The following is a 15,363-nucleotide window of genomic DNA, read 5'->3' on the forward strand; positions in this document are numbered from 1 at the left end:
TGTTTTTTTTGCCTGCTCCGCTGGGAGCCCTGCAGGTGTGGGTTGAGCTGGATGGGCCCCGAGGCCACGGTGATGGGCTGCGGGGCCCCGGGTGCAGGTGGGGGGGCTGGGGGGGTGCCAGGAGGGGGCTGCCAGCCCGGGGGGGGGGCTCGGCTGCATTTTGGGAGGGGGCACTTTGCATGCACCCCATGCACCGGGGCTTGCGAAGGGGAACGGGGGCTGCGCACCCCCATCTTGCGGCTTACTGGGGAGGTTTGACTGGTTTAACTGGTCTCCCCTGTGTCTGTGTCTGGGGGTGGGGGGGTTCCTTGCACACCGGTGGGTGTGGGGCTGGCTTTTTTTTTTCCTGTTGCCCCCCTCCTGCGCTTTCCCCCCCCCGCCCGGGTGTCTGTGAGGGGCAAGGAAACCGCAAGCGCGCGTGGGCCAGCCCTCGGTGACATTTTGGGTGCTGCTGTGTTCCGGAGGGGGCGGGGGGGGGGACAAGGACACCCCCGCGGGCTGGGCCCATGTAAACAGGATACGGGTTTGGGGGGGGAGGCAGCGACGGGCCCCAGCATCGCCCCGTCCCGGTGCCAGCCCCTCGTCCCCGGCACCGCTCGGTGGCACCGAGGGGGCACCGGGTGGCTTCGGCTCTGCGCAGGCTGCCGGTGGGTTTTGCGCCCCCCCTTTGGGACAGGGTGGGGATGGGGGTGTTGCGGGGGGGTCCCGGTGGTGCTGTGGGTCCCCGGTGCCGTCACGGTGCCCGGTGTGAGCTGTGGAAGGTCCCCGGGGTGGTGGTGGTGGCCGGCACCTGGTTCCTCGCCGGCACCGGGGCGCTCAGCACCACCCTGCTGGGTCCTGGCCTGGGCTCCCCAGCGCCTGGCCCTGCTGGGGGACACCAGGGAGCCCCCCCCGGGGTGGCAGGGCCACTTGTGGGGCTGGGACACGGTGACCAGGGCCACCCGTGGGGCTGGGGACAGGGCTGGAACCCCTGGGGTGCCCGCTGGGTGCGGCCGTGCCGGTGCTCGCGTCCCGATGGGGCCCTGGGGTGGGGATTTTTGGGGTGGGGGGGGCTGATCCTGCCCCACCATTGCTGCAATTTCCCGTGCCGGGCAGCGCTTTCCCAACGCCGGGCCAGGAAGGAGGGCGGTGAGGCAACTGTGTGATGAGCTGGGCGCGTTCTCAGCCTGCCTGGGACGGACCCGAGGGGGGTGCTGGCTTCCCGAGCCCCCCCGTGCCACCCGTCCCCGTGCCCTGGACCCGCTGAGCGCCACGGGAGCCCGGCTGTGGGGCCCTGCTGGGAGCAGGGAAGGGAAGAAGCCGGCCCCGAGCGAACGCCCTTGGCAAACAGGGGCTGGCCCTGGCACGGGGCCGCAGCAGGAGGAGCAGCAACTCTTCCCTGCGGCTCCCCGCTGCTGATGAGAGCCCCCCCCACCCTTTGCTGCCCCCCCCCTGCTTCCCCTGAAGTTATTTAGGGTGGGGGGGCCACGCTCCGTGCCATGAGGGCCCCTGCGTGCCATGCTACCACCCCATCTCCCCGCAGAGGGTCAGGATGCTGCGCGCTGCCCACCCCACCGCCACCCCGCAGCCCCTCGCCCGGCCCCGCTGAGCCCCCCCCGGCATGCTGAGCCCTGCCCGCCGCCCCCCCCCAGCCTGACCCCGCACCCCGGGGTGCTCCCGGCACCCATGGCGCTGGAGCTGGGCGCCGAGGCGCTGCTGGACCTGAGCTTCCTGACGGAGGACGAGCGGCGTGCCATCGCCGAGGTGCTGCGCCGGGACTCGCAGCTCCGACGGCGCGAGGAGGGGCGCATCAGGTGAGCCCCCCCAAATCCCTCCTAGTGGCGCCCATGGGGACCTCACCAAGGGTGAGACATCCTTGGGGACAGCACGGTCCCTTCCCCATGGCAGGGTGAAGCCCCCCCAGTGGGTGATGAGGGCATCGGGGACCTAAACCCCGTGGGAGATGGGTGCTGGTGCCCTCGCCGTGGTGGCCCCATGGCTACTTGGGGTGGTTAACGGGGCAGAGGACGGTGGCACGGGTGGCACGGGTGGCACGGGGACCCTGCTGGCACTTGGGGGTGACCGGGGGGATGTTTTTTTTTGGCCAATGCCACCAGCAAGCTGCGCAAGTCGGTGTCGGACCCGGCCCGGCTGCGGACCCTCACCGGGGACTGGTTCTGCGACGTGCGCGCCCAGCGCCACCGGCACCACCTGGGCTCCGACCTCGTCCGTGCCTCCATCCGCCGCAGGAGGCGGCCACGGGGTAGGCAGGGAGGGGGTTTAGGGGGGAAGGATAATGGGGGGGGCACAGCCACGGCCCTCTGAGCCCCCCCCTCCTGTCCCCAAGGAGCTGGGGACCCGGAGCGTGGCCCCAGCTTGGGCGAGCTGGAGGCGATCAGCGAGCCGCTGGTGGAGGAGAAGGAGGACGAGGAGCTGGGGGTGACAGAGGAGAGGTGAGAGAGGGTGTGAGGGGGGGGGGGCCAGCACCCATGGGTGCTCCAGGGCTTGCTGTCATGGCAAGAAAAGTGAATTGGTGCTTCTCCTCGCAGCCCCTCTGAGGACGGAGCCCAGGCAGAGCCCCAGGTGGGTGCCCGACCCGACGCCCCGCTGAGGGGCTGGGGACGAGCCCAAAGGACGGGGCACGGGGCACGGGGCATGGCCTGACCCCCCCCCCCCAGCCTGTCCTGGTGACCCCGAGGGGACAGGAGGGTGCCGCTGTGCCCTGTCTCACCCTGTCCCCAACGTGCCACCAAACAGCCTGGCCCTACAGCCCCGGCACCGGAGGGGACACCAGGGACACCGACACCGCAGGAGGAGGTCCCAGAGAGGGAGCAGGATGGGCAGGGACCCCCAGGTAACGTGGGGGGGGGGGGGCGCAGGGGGATTGGGGCCCCCCCACGCTGCCAATTGGCCTTGTGGGGCACAGCTTTGGTGCTGCTGGGGTGGGGGGAAAGGGATCACCCCCCCCACACACACTGTGTCCTTGCAGGTGACAGAGTGGACGGGAACCCCTTCGGCACGGCCACCGTGGAGGAAGATGAGGAGGAGGAGCCCGATCCTGCCCGCAGCAGCCCTGGGGCTGGGCAGGTGGGCTGGGGGGACTGTATGGGGCTAGGGGGGGCTGTATGGGGCTGGGGGGGGTGTATGGGGCTTGGGGGGGGGGGCTGTATTGGGCTGGGGGAGGTGTATGGGGCTGGGGGAGGTGTATAGGGCTGGGGGGCTATATGGGGCTGCTGGGAGGGGCTGTATAGGGCTGGTGGGGCTGTATGGTGCTGGGGGGGGGTTATGGGGCTGGGGGGGTGGTTATGGGGTTGGGGGAGTCTGTGTGAGGCTGGGGGGGGCTGTATGGGGAGCAGAAACCAGCACTTCACTGGGTTCCCCCAGCACTGAGCTGTGCCCAAGCACTGGGCGCTTGCTGGGAGCTGGGTGCCCCAGGTCCCCGCACTGGGTCTGAGGTTTTTTTTGGGGGTCACCACCTCCCTAAAGGCTCAGGACCCTTTTGTTTTACCTCTCCAGGAGCCGGGGACCCCCCCACCGGGCCGTGCGTCCCCACAGAACGGCCACGTGCCCCCCAGCAGCCTGCTGACCGCCAGCTCCTCCGTGTCCAGCCTCAGCTCCTCCACGGTACGGGGTGGGGGGCGCTGGGGAAGGGCTTGGGGGGGGGGGCTCGGTGCTTTGTGCCCCCGGGACCTGACCCCGTGCCCCCCACCCCGCAGCTGAGCGGCAGCCTGATGAGCCTGTACAGCGACGGGGAGCTGGGCAGGGTGCCCGTGCGGGGCTGCGTCCAGTTCTCGCTGCGCTACGAGCCGGCCACGCAGGAGCTGCAGGTCCACGTGGTGCGCTGCCGAGAGCTGGCCGAGGCCAAGAAGCAGCGGTCGGACCCGTGAGTGAGGGGGCTACTTGGGGAGGGGGCTCCAGATCCCTTTATGCCCCCCCCACAGCCCTTTCACAGCTCGTTTTTCGGGCTGCAGGTACATCAAGACCTACCTGCTCCCCGACAAGTCCAACCGCAGCAAGCGCAAGACCACGGTGCGGAAGCGGAGCTTGGACCCCATCTTCAACGAGACCCTCAAGGTTTTTCGGATCTCTCCGGGGGTTGGGGTTCTGGGGGGGGGGTCCTGCAGACCTCGCACCCTCACCCTGCTGTGCCCCCCTCCCATCCTCACCAGTACAAGCTGGAGAAGAGGGACCTGCAGGGCCGGACGCTGAACCTGTCGGTGTGGCACCACGACAGCCTGGGCAGGAATCTCTTCCTGGGCGAGGTGGAGATCGCGCTGGGCGCCTGGGACTGGGCCAACACGCGCCCCGAGTGGTTCACCCTGCAGCCCCGGGTGAGCCCCGCATTGCCCCGAACCCCAAATCCCCCCCTACAGCCCCCCATAACCCTCCTCCCTCCCCACCCCAGACGCCCTTCGCCCCGGACGGTCTCTCCAGCCGAGGCAACCTCAACCTGGCGCTGAAATTCATCCCCGCCGGCTCCGAAGGTGAGCGCTGACACCGAGGGGAACGGGACAGGACGTGGGGATGGGGACATGGGGATGGGGCGACCCTGACCCCCCCCTCTGACCCCTAGGTGCGGGGCTGCCCCCCACGGGCGAGCTGCACATCTGGGTGAAGGACGCGCAGGGCCTGGTCCCGCTGCAGGGCAGCACCGTGGACGCCTTCGTGCAGTGGTAAGAGAAAAAAGGGGGGGCGTAAAAGGAACCCCCCTCTTGGGGATACGGGGCCAGGCTCGCTCACCCCGCTCCCCGCAGCTACGTGCTGCCCGACGACAGCAAGGCGAGCCGGCAGAAGACGCGGGTGGTGAAGCGCAGCCTCAGCCCCCTCTTCAACCACACCATGGTGTACGACGGCTTCCAGCCCAAGGACCTGGCCGAGGCGTGCGCCGAGTTCACCCTCTGGCACCACGAGGCTTTCTCCAAGCGGCAGCTGGGCGGCGTGCGCCTCAGCCTGGGCACCGGTGAGGCTGTGGGGAGCCCTGGGCACCCCAAGGTGCTGGGGTGGGTTGGTTAAGAGGGGGTGACGGTGGTTGTGTCTCCGCAGGGAGCAGCTACGGGCTGCCCGTGGGCTGGATGGACTCGACGCCGGAGGAGCGCGCGGTGTGGGGCCGCCTGCTGCAGCAGCCCGGCTGCTGGGTGGAAGCGCTGCTGCCCCTGAGGACCAACCTCGTCCCCCGTGCATAGCTCCCACCCCCCGGGGACAGTTTTGGCGGCGGGGGGACAGGACTGAGCTCCCCAGCGAACCCCGCGTAGGGGCTGGGGTCTGCGCCCCCCCCCTCTCCCTGCACTTTTGGCTGCAATGAAGCGGCAGCGGACGGCACGGCTGGTGGGTGTTTATTGCTCCGAGCGCTGCAGCCTGCCTCCTCCATGCTGGACGTCCCCAAATTGTCCTTCCTGCCGCTCCCCGTGGTGGCACAGGAGGCGGCGAGGTGGTGGCGGTGTCCCCAGAGCCACCTCATGATGTCCCTGGGGTCGGGGATGGCTCCGCTCCCCCCTTGCCAAGCGCACGGCGCTGCTCCAGGATGGCTGCCCACAGGCGGTACGCCGGCCCGCGCCTGCCCGGGGAGGGGGACACGGGGCTGGCAGGGGGGACACCGGGGACGAGCCGTGTCCCCCCCTGCAGTGCCACCACCCCCGGGGGTACCTGATGCCCGTGTAGAAGAGGTCGTCGCGGGTGGCGCTGCCCAGCAGGTCCCGCAGGCTGAAGCCGTGGGACAGGAGCTGTGGGAGATGGTGGCCAAGTGGCATCGCCCCGGTGGCCCTGCCCCACACCGCCCATGGGGCACAGCCCCACGGGGCCCCACAGCCTCACCGTGGCCGTGGTGGTGGCGTCCGTGCCGTGCTGCTGCAGCCACTCGAGGAGGAGGGGGTCGGCCTGGCCACAGGGGACAGGCTCTGGGGACGGGGACAAGGGACTCTGCCCCACGGTGGCCTCGCCGTGCTCACCACGGTGCTGGGGGTGGCTGGGGACCGTGGCGTCCCCGATCCCGGAGCGAAGTGCCCGCTGCACCAGCTGCTGCCATTCCTGCTCCTTCTCAGCCAGCTCCCGGAGCAACCTGGGGGGAGAGCGGGGACACAGACCGGCTCCTGGGGACACGGGGTGGCACCGGGGGGGCACAGCGACGTGCCAAGCCCTACCTGTCCGTCTCCGTGCGCAGGCGGCAGAGCTGTGCCACCAGTGCTGAGCCCCCCTCCCCGGGGCTGGGGCCGGTGCTGAGCCCCGAATTGGTGCCGTCCCACGGGGTCTGGCTGCTGGGGACGGAGAGCCTGGGCGGCGTGGGGTCGTCCTTGTCACCTGTGTCCTTGTCACCAGCCTCCTGCAGCCCGCTGGCCGTCATTCCTAGGTCTGGGGGGCAGAAGGTGGGCACAGAGAGGGGGGCAATGACCCCCTCCCGAGGGGCTGCCACCCACTGAGCCATAGCGGTGACACCCTGACCCCGAGTCCTGGCCACCCCCGGGTGCCACCCACCTCTCACGAGCACGGTGAGAGCCGCCTGCACCGCCTGGCTGATGGCGTCGTCCAGCGCAAACATCCAGTGGGGTTTGACGTGGTGCCGGCGCAGCGCCTGCCTCACCTGCAAGGGGCAGAGCCGGGACAGAGCCGCGGCGACACCAAAGGGTCACCGACACCAAAGGGTCACTGACACCAAAGGGTCACCATGCCGGAGCATCACCAGCACCAAAGCATCACTGGCACCAAAGCATCACCACCCCCAAACCATTGCTGACCCCAAATCATCACTGAACCCAAACCATTGCCAACCCCAAACCATCGCTGACCCCAAACCATCACCAACCCCAAACCATTGCTGACCCCAAATCATCACTGACCCCAAACCATCACCAACCCCAAACCATCGTTGACCCCAAACCATCAATGATCCCAAATCATTGTCGACCCCCAACCATGGCTGACCCCAAATCATCACCGACCTCAAACCATCACCAAAGCCAAACCATTGCCACCCCCAAACCATTGCCGCCCCCAAACCATCACCGCCACCAAACCATCGCCAACCCCAACCCATCACTGACCCCAAACCATCACTGCCACCAAACCACAGCCGACCCCAAACCATCACTGACCCCAAATCATCGCCAACCCCAAACCATCGCCGACCCCAAACCATCCCCAAACCATTGCCGACCCCAAACCACCACTGCCACCAAACCATCGCTGACCCCAAACCATTGCCGACCCCAAACCATCACTGCCACCAAACCATCGCTGACCCCAAACCATCGCCAACCCCAAACCATCACCGCCCCCACACCACCGCCGTGCCGGAGCGGTGCCGGCCCCACGCCGTACCCGATGCACTCACCACCGCCTGGAATCCGAGGAGGGGACCCCGCAGGTGGGGCAGGCTGAGCCCGTCCTCCCGCAGCCGCTCCTGCAGCGCCAGGAGCTCGCGGCGCAGCTGGTGCCGCGCGGGGCGCTGGATGTAGCTCCGCAGGCAGCCCAGCAGCAGGGCGACGTGCTCCGAGCCCAGCCGTGTCCCCGACGCACCCTGGATGGGTAAAAAAAGGATCTTTGGGGGTGCTGCTCCTTCCACGCCAGTGCCCCCGGCAGCCGCTCGGTGCCCCCCGTCGTGCCCCCACCTGGCTCTCCTGCAAGGCGGCCGCGATGCCGGGCGCCTCGTCGGCGAGGATGCGCAGCAGCGTGGCGCGGCGCTTGCTGTCCTGCCGCAGCACGAAGCGGTCGCTGCTCTCCTCCGGCGAGGACGAGCGCAGGCTGTGGTCGGAGCCGGCCGAGCCCTGGGGAGAGCTGGCGAGGGGCGGTGTGAGATCAACCCCCCCCGTGTCCCAAATCGATGTTCCCAGTGCCCTGAAGGTGACCAGGAGCCACCCCGCTCTTCCAACTGGGTTAACTGGGGGAGAACCCAACGGGAGGCAGAAATCCAGCCCCCTCCCCGGGGTCTCTCCACCCTCCTGGTGCCCGGGATGCCCTAACCCCGAGTACCTGCAGCGGGGGGCTGCCTCACTGGGGCAGTGTGGGAGCAGGGGGCTGCCCCCAGTGCCCCCCTCTGCGCCCCCCTGCCTGGACGAGGAACGTCCCCTGCTGCCATCGGTGCCCTCCGCGTCCCCATCCCGGCGCTCCAGGCGGGGGGAATCTGCCAAAAAGAGGATGGAAACGGAGCAGGTCGGTGGGCAGCTCTGGCCAGGAGCCCCCCAGGACCCCCCCCAAAAGCTCACCCCCTGCTGCAGGCACCCCCTGGCCCCGGGCACGCCTGGCGCTGGCCAGGAACGGGTCCTGCAGCAACGCGGCCGCCGTGGCCCGCTTGGCCGGGTCGGCCTCGAAGCAGCGAAGGATGAAAGTCTTGGCCTTGTCCGACATGGACTCGGGCACCTCCGGGTGCATCTTGAACATGCCCACCTGCAGGAGAGGTCCAGACGGGGCTGCAGAGGGACCGGCCGCCCTGGCTGGGGGCGTTTTGGAGGTGGGGACCCCCCCGCGCCATGGCCAAGCCGTGGGTACCTTGAACATCGCCGCCTGGGGGCTGCCCAGCTCGTAGAAGGGGGGCTTGCCCGTGGCCATCTCGATGATGGTGCAGCCCAGGGACCAGATATCCGCCGGCTTCCCGTAACCCCACGGCCCCTGGTCGATGATTTCGGGGGCCATGTACTGCAGGGTGCCTGGGGAGAAGGCGGGGAGGGAGGAAAGGAGCCCGGATCCCCCCACCCAAACCCCTCCGGGGCAATTTCCCCATTGCTGGGTGTGAGACCCCGACATCTCCCCGACACCCCAACGGGGGGGTCCCGGCCCCCAACCCCTACCCGTGAAGGTCTCAGCGCTGGGGCTGATGCCCGCCAGCCTCTTGGAGGTGCCAAAGTCGGAGATCTTCAGCACCCCGCTGTAGGTGTTGATGAGCACGTTGTCTCCCTGGTGTGGGAAGAACCCCCCAGAATACATAAAACCACCCCAAAGTAAATAAAACCACCCCAAAATAAATAAAATCCACAAAAAAACCTCAAACAGCCAGGGCCACCGGGCGTCCCCCCGGGTGTTTGGGCACAGAGGGACCCCTGGCGATGGGGGTGAGGCAGGGGTGAAGCCCCCAGCCCCTCACCTTGATGTCTCGGTGCACGATGTGGTTGTCGTGGAGGTAGCTGAGCCCATCCAGGATCTGGCGGGTGTAGAAGACGATGGTGGGCTCGTTGTCCTTCAGGGGACCCCACTTGGAGCACAGCAGGGACGAGAGGCTCCCTGGGGAGGGCACGGCACCCATGCTGAGGCCGTGGGGCCCTCCCCGACACCCGGACCCCCCCCTGTGGATGCCCCCCCAGGGTCGATGCCCACCTCCGGGCACCTCCTCCATGAAGATCTTGATGAAGCCGCCCTGGCTGACGGAGCCCAGGTAGCGCACGATGTTCCTGTGCCGCAGGCGCTTGTGCAAGGCGATCTCCTCGTGCAAGGGCTGCGAGAACCTGCCCGGGGAGAGGGGGGGGACACAGCGGGGTGACAGGGGTCCCAAGGGTGTCCCCTCCAGCCCCAGCAGGGTGCCGGGGCACCCACCGGCTGTCCCGTTCGGGGATCTCCTTGATGGCGATGCGCACTTGGGTGCTGAGGCAGCGCCCGGCGTAGACCACCCCGTAGGTGCCCCTGCCCAGCACCACCCGCTCGCCCGTCTCCGAGTACTCGTAGCTGTACTGCTGGGAGAGAGAGGGGGCGAGGTGACGGCCGTGTCACCCCCCCACACACCCCGTGCCACCCCCCTGTGTCCCCCCCCAACCCCGTCTCACCTCCAGGATGGGCTGCGTGGGGCTGGGCAGCTCCTCGCCACCCGCCGCCTGCTCGGCGAGGAAGGATTGGACCCGCTCGCAGAACCTGCCCGCAGAGAGGGGACGGTCCTGAGCCCCCCCAAAGATGCTGGGGACGTGGACACCGACCCCCTCATGCCCCCTTTCCCCTCTCCCCAATGGCACAAGGGTTTTGCCACCCTGGTTCGTCCCTTTCCCCCCCCAGCACACCCATTCCACCACAAATTAAGGTAAATTTGGGGGGAAATTGTGTCCTCCCATGCATCCCCCAGGGGGTGTTTGGGATCCCCCAAACCCCCCCAGCACCACGGGGTCCCTGCGCCCCCCCTGCTCACCACTGGCAGTGCTGCTGGGAGGGGAAATAGAGCTGGAAATCCTCCTCGGCGTGCACCACGTAGAGGAAGCAGCCCCGCTCGTCGCACTTGCAGATGCTGGAGGGTAAAGGACCCCCCCCCACAAGGCTCCATCAGCAGCGGGGTCAGGATGCGGCCCCCAAATTTGGAGGACTGGGGATGTGCTCACCTCACCCCCCGGATGTCTGTGGCCGCGAAACTCCATCTGGACACCGCTTTCTGCGGGGAGGAGAAGAAGAGGAAGGGGAGATGGGGCTGTCAGGACCCCCTTCGAGCCCCCCAACCCCAAATCCCAGCCCTACCTCCTCCAAGGGGTGCACGAGGGCGAGCGTCACGGCGTGCTCCTCCGTGGCGCTGCGCACCGCCAGCCGGGCCGGCCACAGCACCTTGCCGAGCTCCAGGACGAGGACCTGAGGCACGGAGCAGGCGTCACCCCGTGTCCCCCCGCCCGTCCCTTGGGGACAGCCACCCCCATAGGGGGGTCCCCCGGAGGCGCATCTCACCGGGCAGCGCGGCGCGGGGACGAAGGGCTGGCACGCGGCGAGGAGGAAGGCCAGCCAGAAATCAGCCAGCTCCTGCCGCGCCGACGGCACCGGGGGGCTCTTCTGGAAGTGTTTGTAGAGCAGGAAGGTCTCCATGACCGACACCAGGTACCTGCGGGGCACGGGGATGTCCCAGCAGACCCCCAAAACGGAGAGCCAGCCCACCCCAGGAGGGTGAGGGCTCGGCGTGCCGCTCACCAGCTGGGCGCGTTGAGCTTGTAGAGCTTCTCGGAGGCCTGGATGACTTTGCCCAGGTCGTTGGCCAAGATGCCAGCCCCCAGGCAGAAGCCCACGTCCCAGTAGTGCCGCAGCTCCTCCAGGCTGCCCTTGCGGCCCTGCAGGCAGCTCAGCTTCACGCCTGGGTGCGGAGAGCCACCCGTCAGGGACCCCCGATGGCAACGGCCCCGAGGGGGACCCCGTCCCCAGCCCCCCCGGGGGAGGGCACGCACCGATCTGCTGCAGCCGCACGGAGCTGTCGAACTGGTGCCCGGCGGCCACGAGGAGGACGGCGGCGTTGATGCCCGCGTGGAGGCTGGGCTCCACCTCGAAGGCTTTGCTGTACCTGGGCACAGGGAAGGGCTCAGCCCCTGGGGACAGCACGGCCACTGCGCCCCCACCCCCCCCATCCAGCCCCGGTGACATGGGACCGGTCCCATGTGGGGCTGGCCAAGAAAATTCGCAAGGGGAGGAAAAATAAAAGCCCTGCTGGGGTTGGCATCACGGCCCTTAAATTGTGGCTGGGGGGATTTAAAGGGTGGGGGCTGCGCTGCCAGAGCACCCTGCAGACCCCAAAGGGCACGCCGATGGCCCCGTCCCCAGCCCTGTCCCCAGCCGTGTTCCCAGCCTCACCAGTACAAGGCTCGGTCCCTCGCCCTGGTGTCGGTGAAGCTGGAGCTGATGAAGGTGTCCTTGTAGATGCGGCCACACAAGCAGAGGAGGTCGGGGGCAGCCCCGTCCCCGCGCTCCACCGCGGGCAGCAGCACCGACAGAGCCCGCGCACGGTCCCCGGCGCGGTTGCGCCTGCGGACACGGGGATGGCGCTGGGCGATCGGCCCCAAGAACACGGTCCCAAGGTCCCCTGCCCCGTGGGGACACCGGGCCGCGTGCCACCCCCCTGCTGGCACTCACCGGCTGAGGGCGAAGGCGTAGTGGAAGCGCACGTTGGGCTGCTCGGCCACGTCACACGTCGGCAGGGCCCGCAGGGTCTCCACCAGCGAGATGATGGAGTCGTAATCCTGGAGGGGGGACGGCGTTGGGGCTGAGCTGGTGGGCTCCAGGGGGGCGCCAAGGGTGATGCTCGCCCCAAACAGCCGAATTTTGGGGGTTTGCCAGCTCCGACAAGCAAGGGGAGGCTGCAGAGCGTGCTCCCAGGGGTGTCAATGCCATCCCGGGACCCCCCCAAGCCCTAAATCCCCACCTGCACGTCGCGGTAGGAGAGGAGGAGGTTGACGATGATGTCCAGGCTGAGCAGCTCCACGCTGTCCAGGCGCTGCTGGATGCGGGCCAGCTCCCGGCTCAGCTGCTCGCCCCGGAACATCTCCCGCGCCCGGCGGATGTCGCGCCGGATGGTCTCCCGAAAATAGCCACTGCGGGGTTTTTTTTTTTGGGGTGGGAGGACACAGACACGGGGCTGAGCACCACCCCGGCACACGCAGCCAGCCAGGAGGGTTTGCCCCTGATGGGGATCGGGGTGGTGGCAATTCCCCTCCAAGCGCCGCCAGCCCACGCGGGCATCGGGGCTGAAAGGAGGGGGCCGGGACATCCCCGGGGGGGCCGCGGCCGTACCAGGAGTTGGTGGGGACCCCCTCCAGCAGCCTGACGAGCCGTGCCGTCAGCGGGGTGAAGAAGGGCTCGGTGCCGAAGCTGGGCTGGAAGAGCTCGGCCAGGCACTTCATGGCCCCGGCGTCGCAGCACACCACCTTGTTCTGGGCAGTCACGGTGTAGGGGATGAAGGTGTAGGTGCCGCAGAGGTCCTGGGAGGGGGAGAAGGGGTGAGGGGCCGTGCCGGGCCCGAATCAGCCCCCTCTCCCCAAATTTGCCGCCCAGCCCCATCCACGCAGCCCGTGTTATCACAGCCATCATTACGCTCCAGGATGAACGCTCCCCAAATCCAGCTGCGCTCCCCCACGCTGCCGTTCCCTGTGCTCGCTCTGAGCGAGGCAGTGCACCCCGTAACTCGCATTTAGGGGCACACCTCGCTCCCCCTGCGCAGCGCCCACCCGCTGAGGCCACCGGGGAGGGGCTCGAAACCCCCCCAGACACTGCGGCAGCAGCAAGGCCGGGGGAAAACCGTACCGAGTTCTTCTGGCAGATGTCCTCCTGGGGGGAGAGAGAGGGAGGGAGGAGAGGGAGGGGAGAGCTTAATGAGCTCCAGCGCAGAAGAAATCAGCTGATTTCAGGCTCAGGGCCCAGCGTCACCTGGCAAGCAGCCAGCCGTGGCGAGGGACACGAGGGACACAGGGTGCCCCCGACCCCCTGCAGACCCCCCCCCAGGGCAGGGGGCTTCTCCTCCCGCCCCACTGTGCGGAAAGGGGGCTCCGAACGGGGTGTGCTGGGGCTCCCCGGGGTCAGGGTGACATTTGGGGACAATTTGGATGTGCTCCCGCCTGCATTTTTTCCGAGCGATGAGGAACCTCCCCACCGTCCCCACTCGCTTCTGAGGAACTGGTTTTTTTCCCAGGGCAGGCGCCTTTCCCGGGGTTCCCAGCAGGATCGGGACGGGATCCTGCTCTGGGACACCCTGGGGGTCCCCGATCACCCCCTCCTCATCCCTTTTGGGCACAGGGAAACCTCTGCCAGAGCTGGCCGTGACCCTGGGGACTCAGCCGGGTTCGGGAAGGGGATGGATGGAGCTTCACCTCCTGGGGGCACGGGTGCCCAAACCCCTGGCCCGTTTTCAGCCTGGACCCGCAGCCACCGGGGCCGTCCCCGCTCACCTGCAGGGCCTGGAGGCCGGGCAGGGCGCTGTGGCAGCACAGCAGCACGTTGTGGGGCATGTTGAAGCTCTCCCGCACGCCCAGGTGGTAGAAGAGCGAGGGCTGGCAGACGGCGTCGCTCAGCTCCACCACGGCCACGTCTGCAGGACGGACAGAGGGGACAGAGGGGACAGTGGGGTGATGGGGACCCCAAACCTGCAGATCCCTCAGCGGGGACCCAGCCGCCTCTCCAGGGTGACAGCAGCGCTGGGGAAACCGAGGCACGGGCAGCCAGCAGAGCCACCAGCCCTGGAGAGCCCCCGGTGCTCGCGTGGCTCAGCCCGAGCCTGGGGAGCACGGGGGGAGCCCCTCAGGGGGGGCACCTCAGGGCTGAGCCCTGGGCAAACCCAAAAACGCCTTTTCAGATGCCCCACGTGCTGCGAGAGGGGGACATCTGGGCAAATTCCCAGCCGGCCGGGGAAACGCAGGGGAGGGAGGCAGAAAAGCCAAGAGCTGAGCCAGCGGCCAGCAACAGCAGCTGTGCCGGGAGCCGCAGGGACGCAAAAACTAACTAAATAAAATCACTCAGCCCCAAAACTTCCCGAGGTGGGCGGGATGCTCCCGGAGACGCAGGACGAGAGGGATGGGGCTGAAAAAACCGAGCGGGGCGGCATCCTCACCGGCGTTGTAGAAGCGCTCCAGCGTGCCGGTGTCTCCCAGCACCAGGGTGTCGAAGGGCAGGGTGTGCAGGCGCGCCCGCAGCTCGCGGCAGGCGTCGCGCAGGGGGCGCAGCGCGGGGCAGGCGGGGGGCTCGCGGCTCAGCACGCACACCACGCGCAGCGCCCGCCGCCGCCCCCCGCACACCGGGCGGCCCGCCGTGCCCGCCACCGCCAGAGGGTCCTGCCAGCAGCTGCCGGCAGCCGGGGCTGGGGGGGGACCCGGGGCTTCCATGGCTGGGACAACGGGGGCAGGACTTTGGGGGGGCCTGGTGGGCACTGGGGTAGCGAGTGATGTGCACTGGGGTGGTCTTTTCTTACTGGGATGGTGTGAACCCAACACTGGGGTGGTCTTTTCTTACTGGGATGGTGTGTGCGTTGCACTGGGCTGTCCAGGTCTTTACTGGGATGGTGTGCGCCCTGCACCGGGCTGTCCTGATCCTTACTGGGATAGTGTGCACCCTGCACTGGGCTGGCCTTTCTTTACTGGGATAGTGTGAACCTGGCACTGGGCTGTTCTGATCCTTACTGGGATAGGGTGTGCACTGCACTGGGCTGGCCTGATCCTTACTGGGATAGTGTGCACGCTGCACTGGGCTGTCCTGATCCTTACTGGGATAGTGTACACCCTCCACTGGGCTGGCCTTTCCTTACTGGGATAGCGTGAACCCTGCACTGGGCTGTCCCTTCCTTACTGGGATACTGTGCGCCCTGCACCGGGTTTTCCGGCACCCTACTGGGCCGCCCTGCACCCTACTGGGCTGCCCTGCACACTGCACCAGGACACTGTGCGCCCAGTTTCCCTGTTCCCTACTGGGACAGCGTGTGCTGTGCACTGGGACAGCCGGCACCCTGCATTGAGCTGCCCCAGTCCTTACTGGGACAGCCGGCACCCTGCACCAGCATGTCCTACACTCTGCACCGAGCTTCCCTGTTCCCTACTGGGACAGCCTGCACCCTACTGGGACAGCCTGCACCCTGCACCAGGCCGTCCCGCACCCTACTGGGGAGCCCTCACCCTGCACCGAGCTGTCCTGCACCCTACTGGGACAGCCTGCACCCCACACCGGGTCAGCCCGCACCCTCCCGGGACCCCC

At 68.3% G+C, this 15,363-nt stretch overlaps 2 protein-coding genes across 2 annotated transcripts; one reads left to right on the forward strand and one right to left on the reverse strand.

Moving 5' to 3' along the window:
- Nucleotides 1-1,665: 1,665 nt before the first annotated feature.
- SYTL1 (synaptotagmin like 1) lies at nt 1,666-5,246 on the forward strand (the record flags this gene model as incomplete). The annotated part of the gene is made up of 14 exons (XM_084300594.1): nt 1,666-1,793; nt 2,097-2,242; nt 2,327-2,432; nt 2,529-2,562; nt 2,737-2,833; nt 2,969-3,066; nt 3,496-3,603; nt 3,696-3,862; nt 3,951-4,053; nt 4,149-4,310; nt 4,385-4,463; nt 4,553-4,652; nt 4,734-4,939; nt 5,023-5,246. 14 exons carry the CDS (start codon nt 1,666-1,668, stop codon nt 5,160-5,162), a joined length of 1,674 nt encoding a protein of 557 aa, XP_084156720.1. The 3' UTR covers nt 5,163-5,246.
- Nucleotides 5,247-5,324: 78 nt separating this feature from the next.
- MAP3K6 (mitogen-activated protein kinase kinase kinase 6) lies at nt 5,325-14,973 on the reverse strand. Its single transcript, XM_084300476.1, has 28 exons — nt 14,231-14,973; nt 13,572-13,711; nt 12,931-12,954; nt 12,421-12,608; nt 12,053-12,221; nt 11,764-11,870; nt 11,485-11,655; nt 11,085-11,197; nt 10,834-10,993; nt 10,597-10,747; nt 10,396-10,503; nt 10,263-10,312; nt 10,076-10,171; nt 9,723-9,807; nt 9,496-9,629; nt 9,280-9,407; nt 9,050-9,186; nt 8,757-8,862; nt 8,458-8,615; nt 8,175-8,355; nt 7,942-8,092; nt 7,581-7,746; nt 7,304-7,489; nt 6,448-6,553; nt 6,117-6,324; nt 5,791-6,034; nt 5,623-5,699; nt 5,325-5,533 (listed from the first exon to the last, which is right to left on the reverse strand). The coding sequence occupies exons 1-28, from the start codon at nt 14,499-14,501 to the stop codon at nt 5,434-5,436; spliced, it is 3,915 nt and encodes a 1,304-aa protein (XP_084156602.1). The 5' UTR covers nt 14,502-14,973; the 3' UTR covers nt 5,325-5,433.
- Between the last annotated feature and the right edge of the window lie 390 nt (nt 14,974-15,363).

This window comes from Netta rufina, assembly GCF_964035555.1.
Source record: "Netta rufina genome assembly, chromosome: 23".
Taxonomy (NCBI): domain Eukaryota; kingdom Metazoa; phylum Chordata; class Aves; order Anseriformes; family Anatidae; genus Netta; species Netta rufina.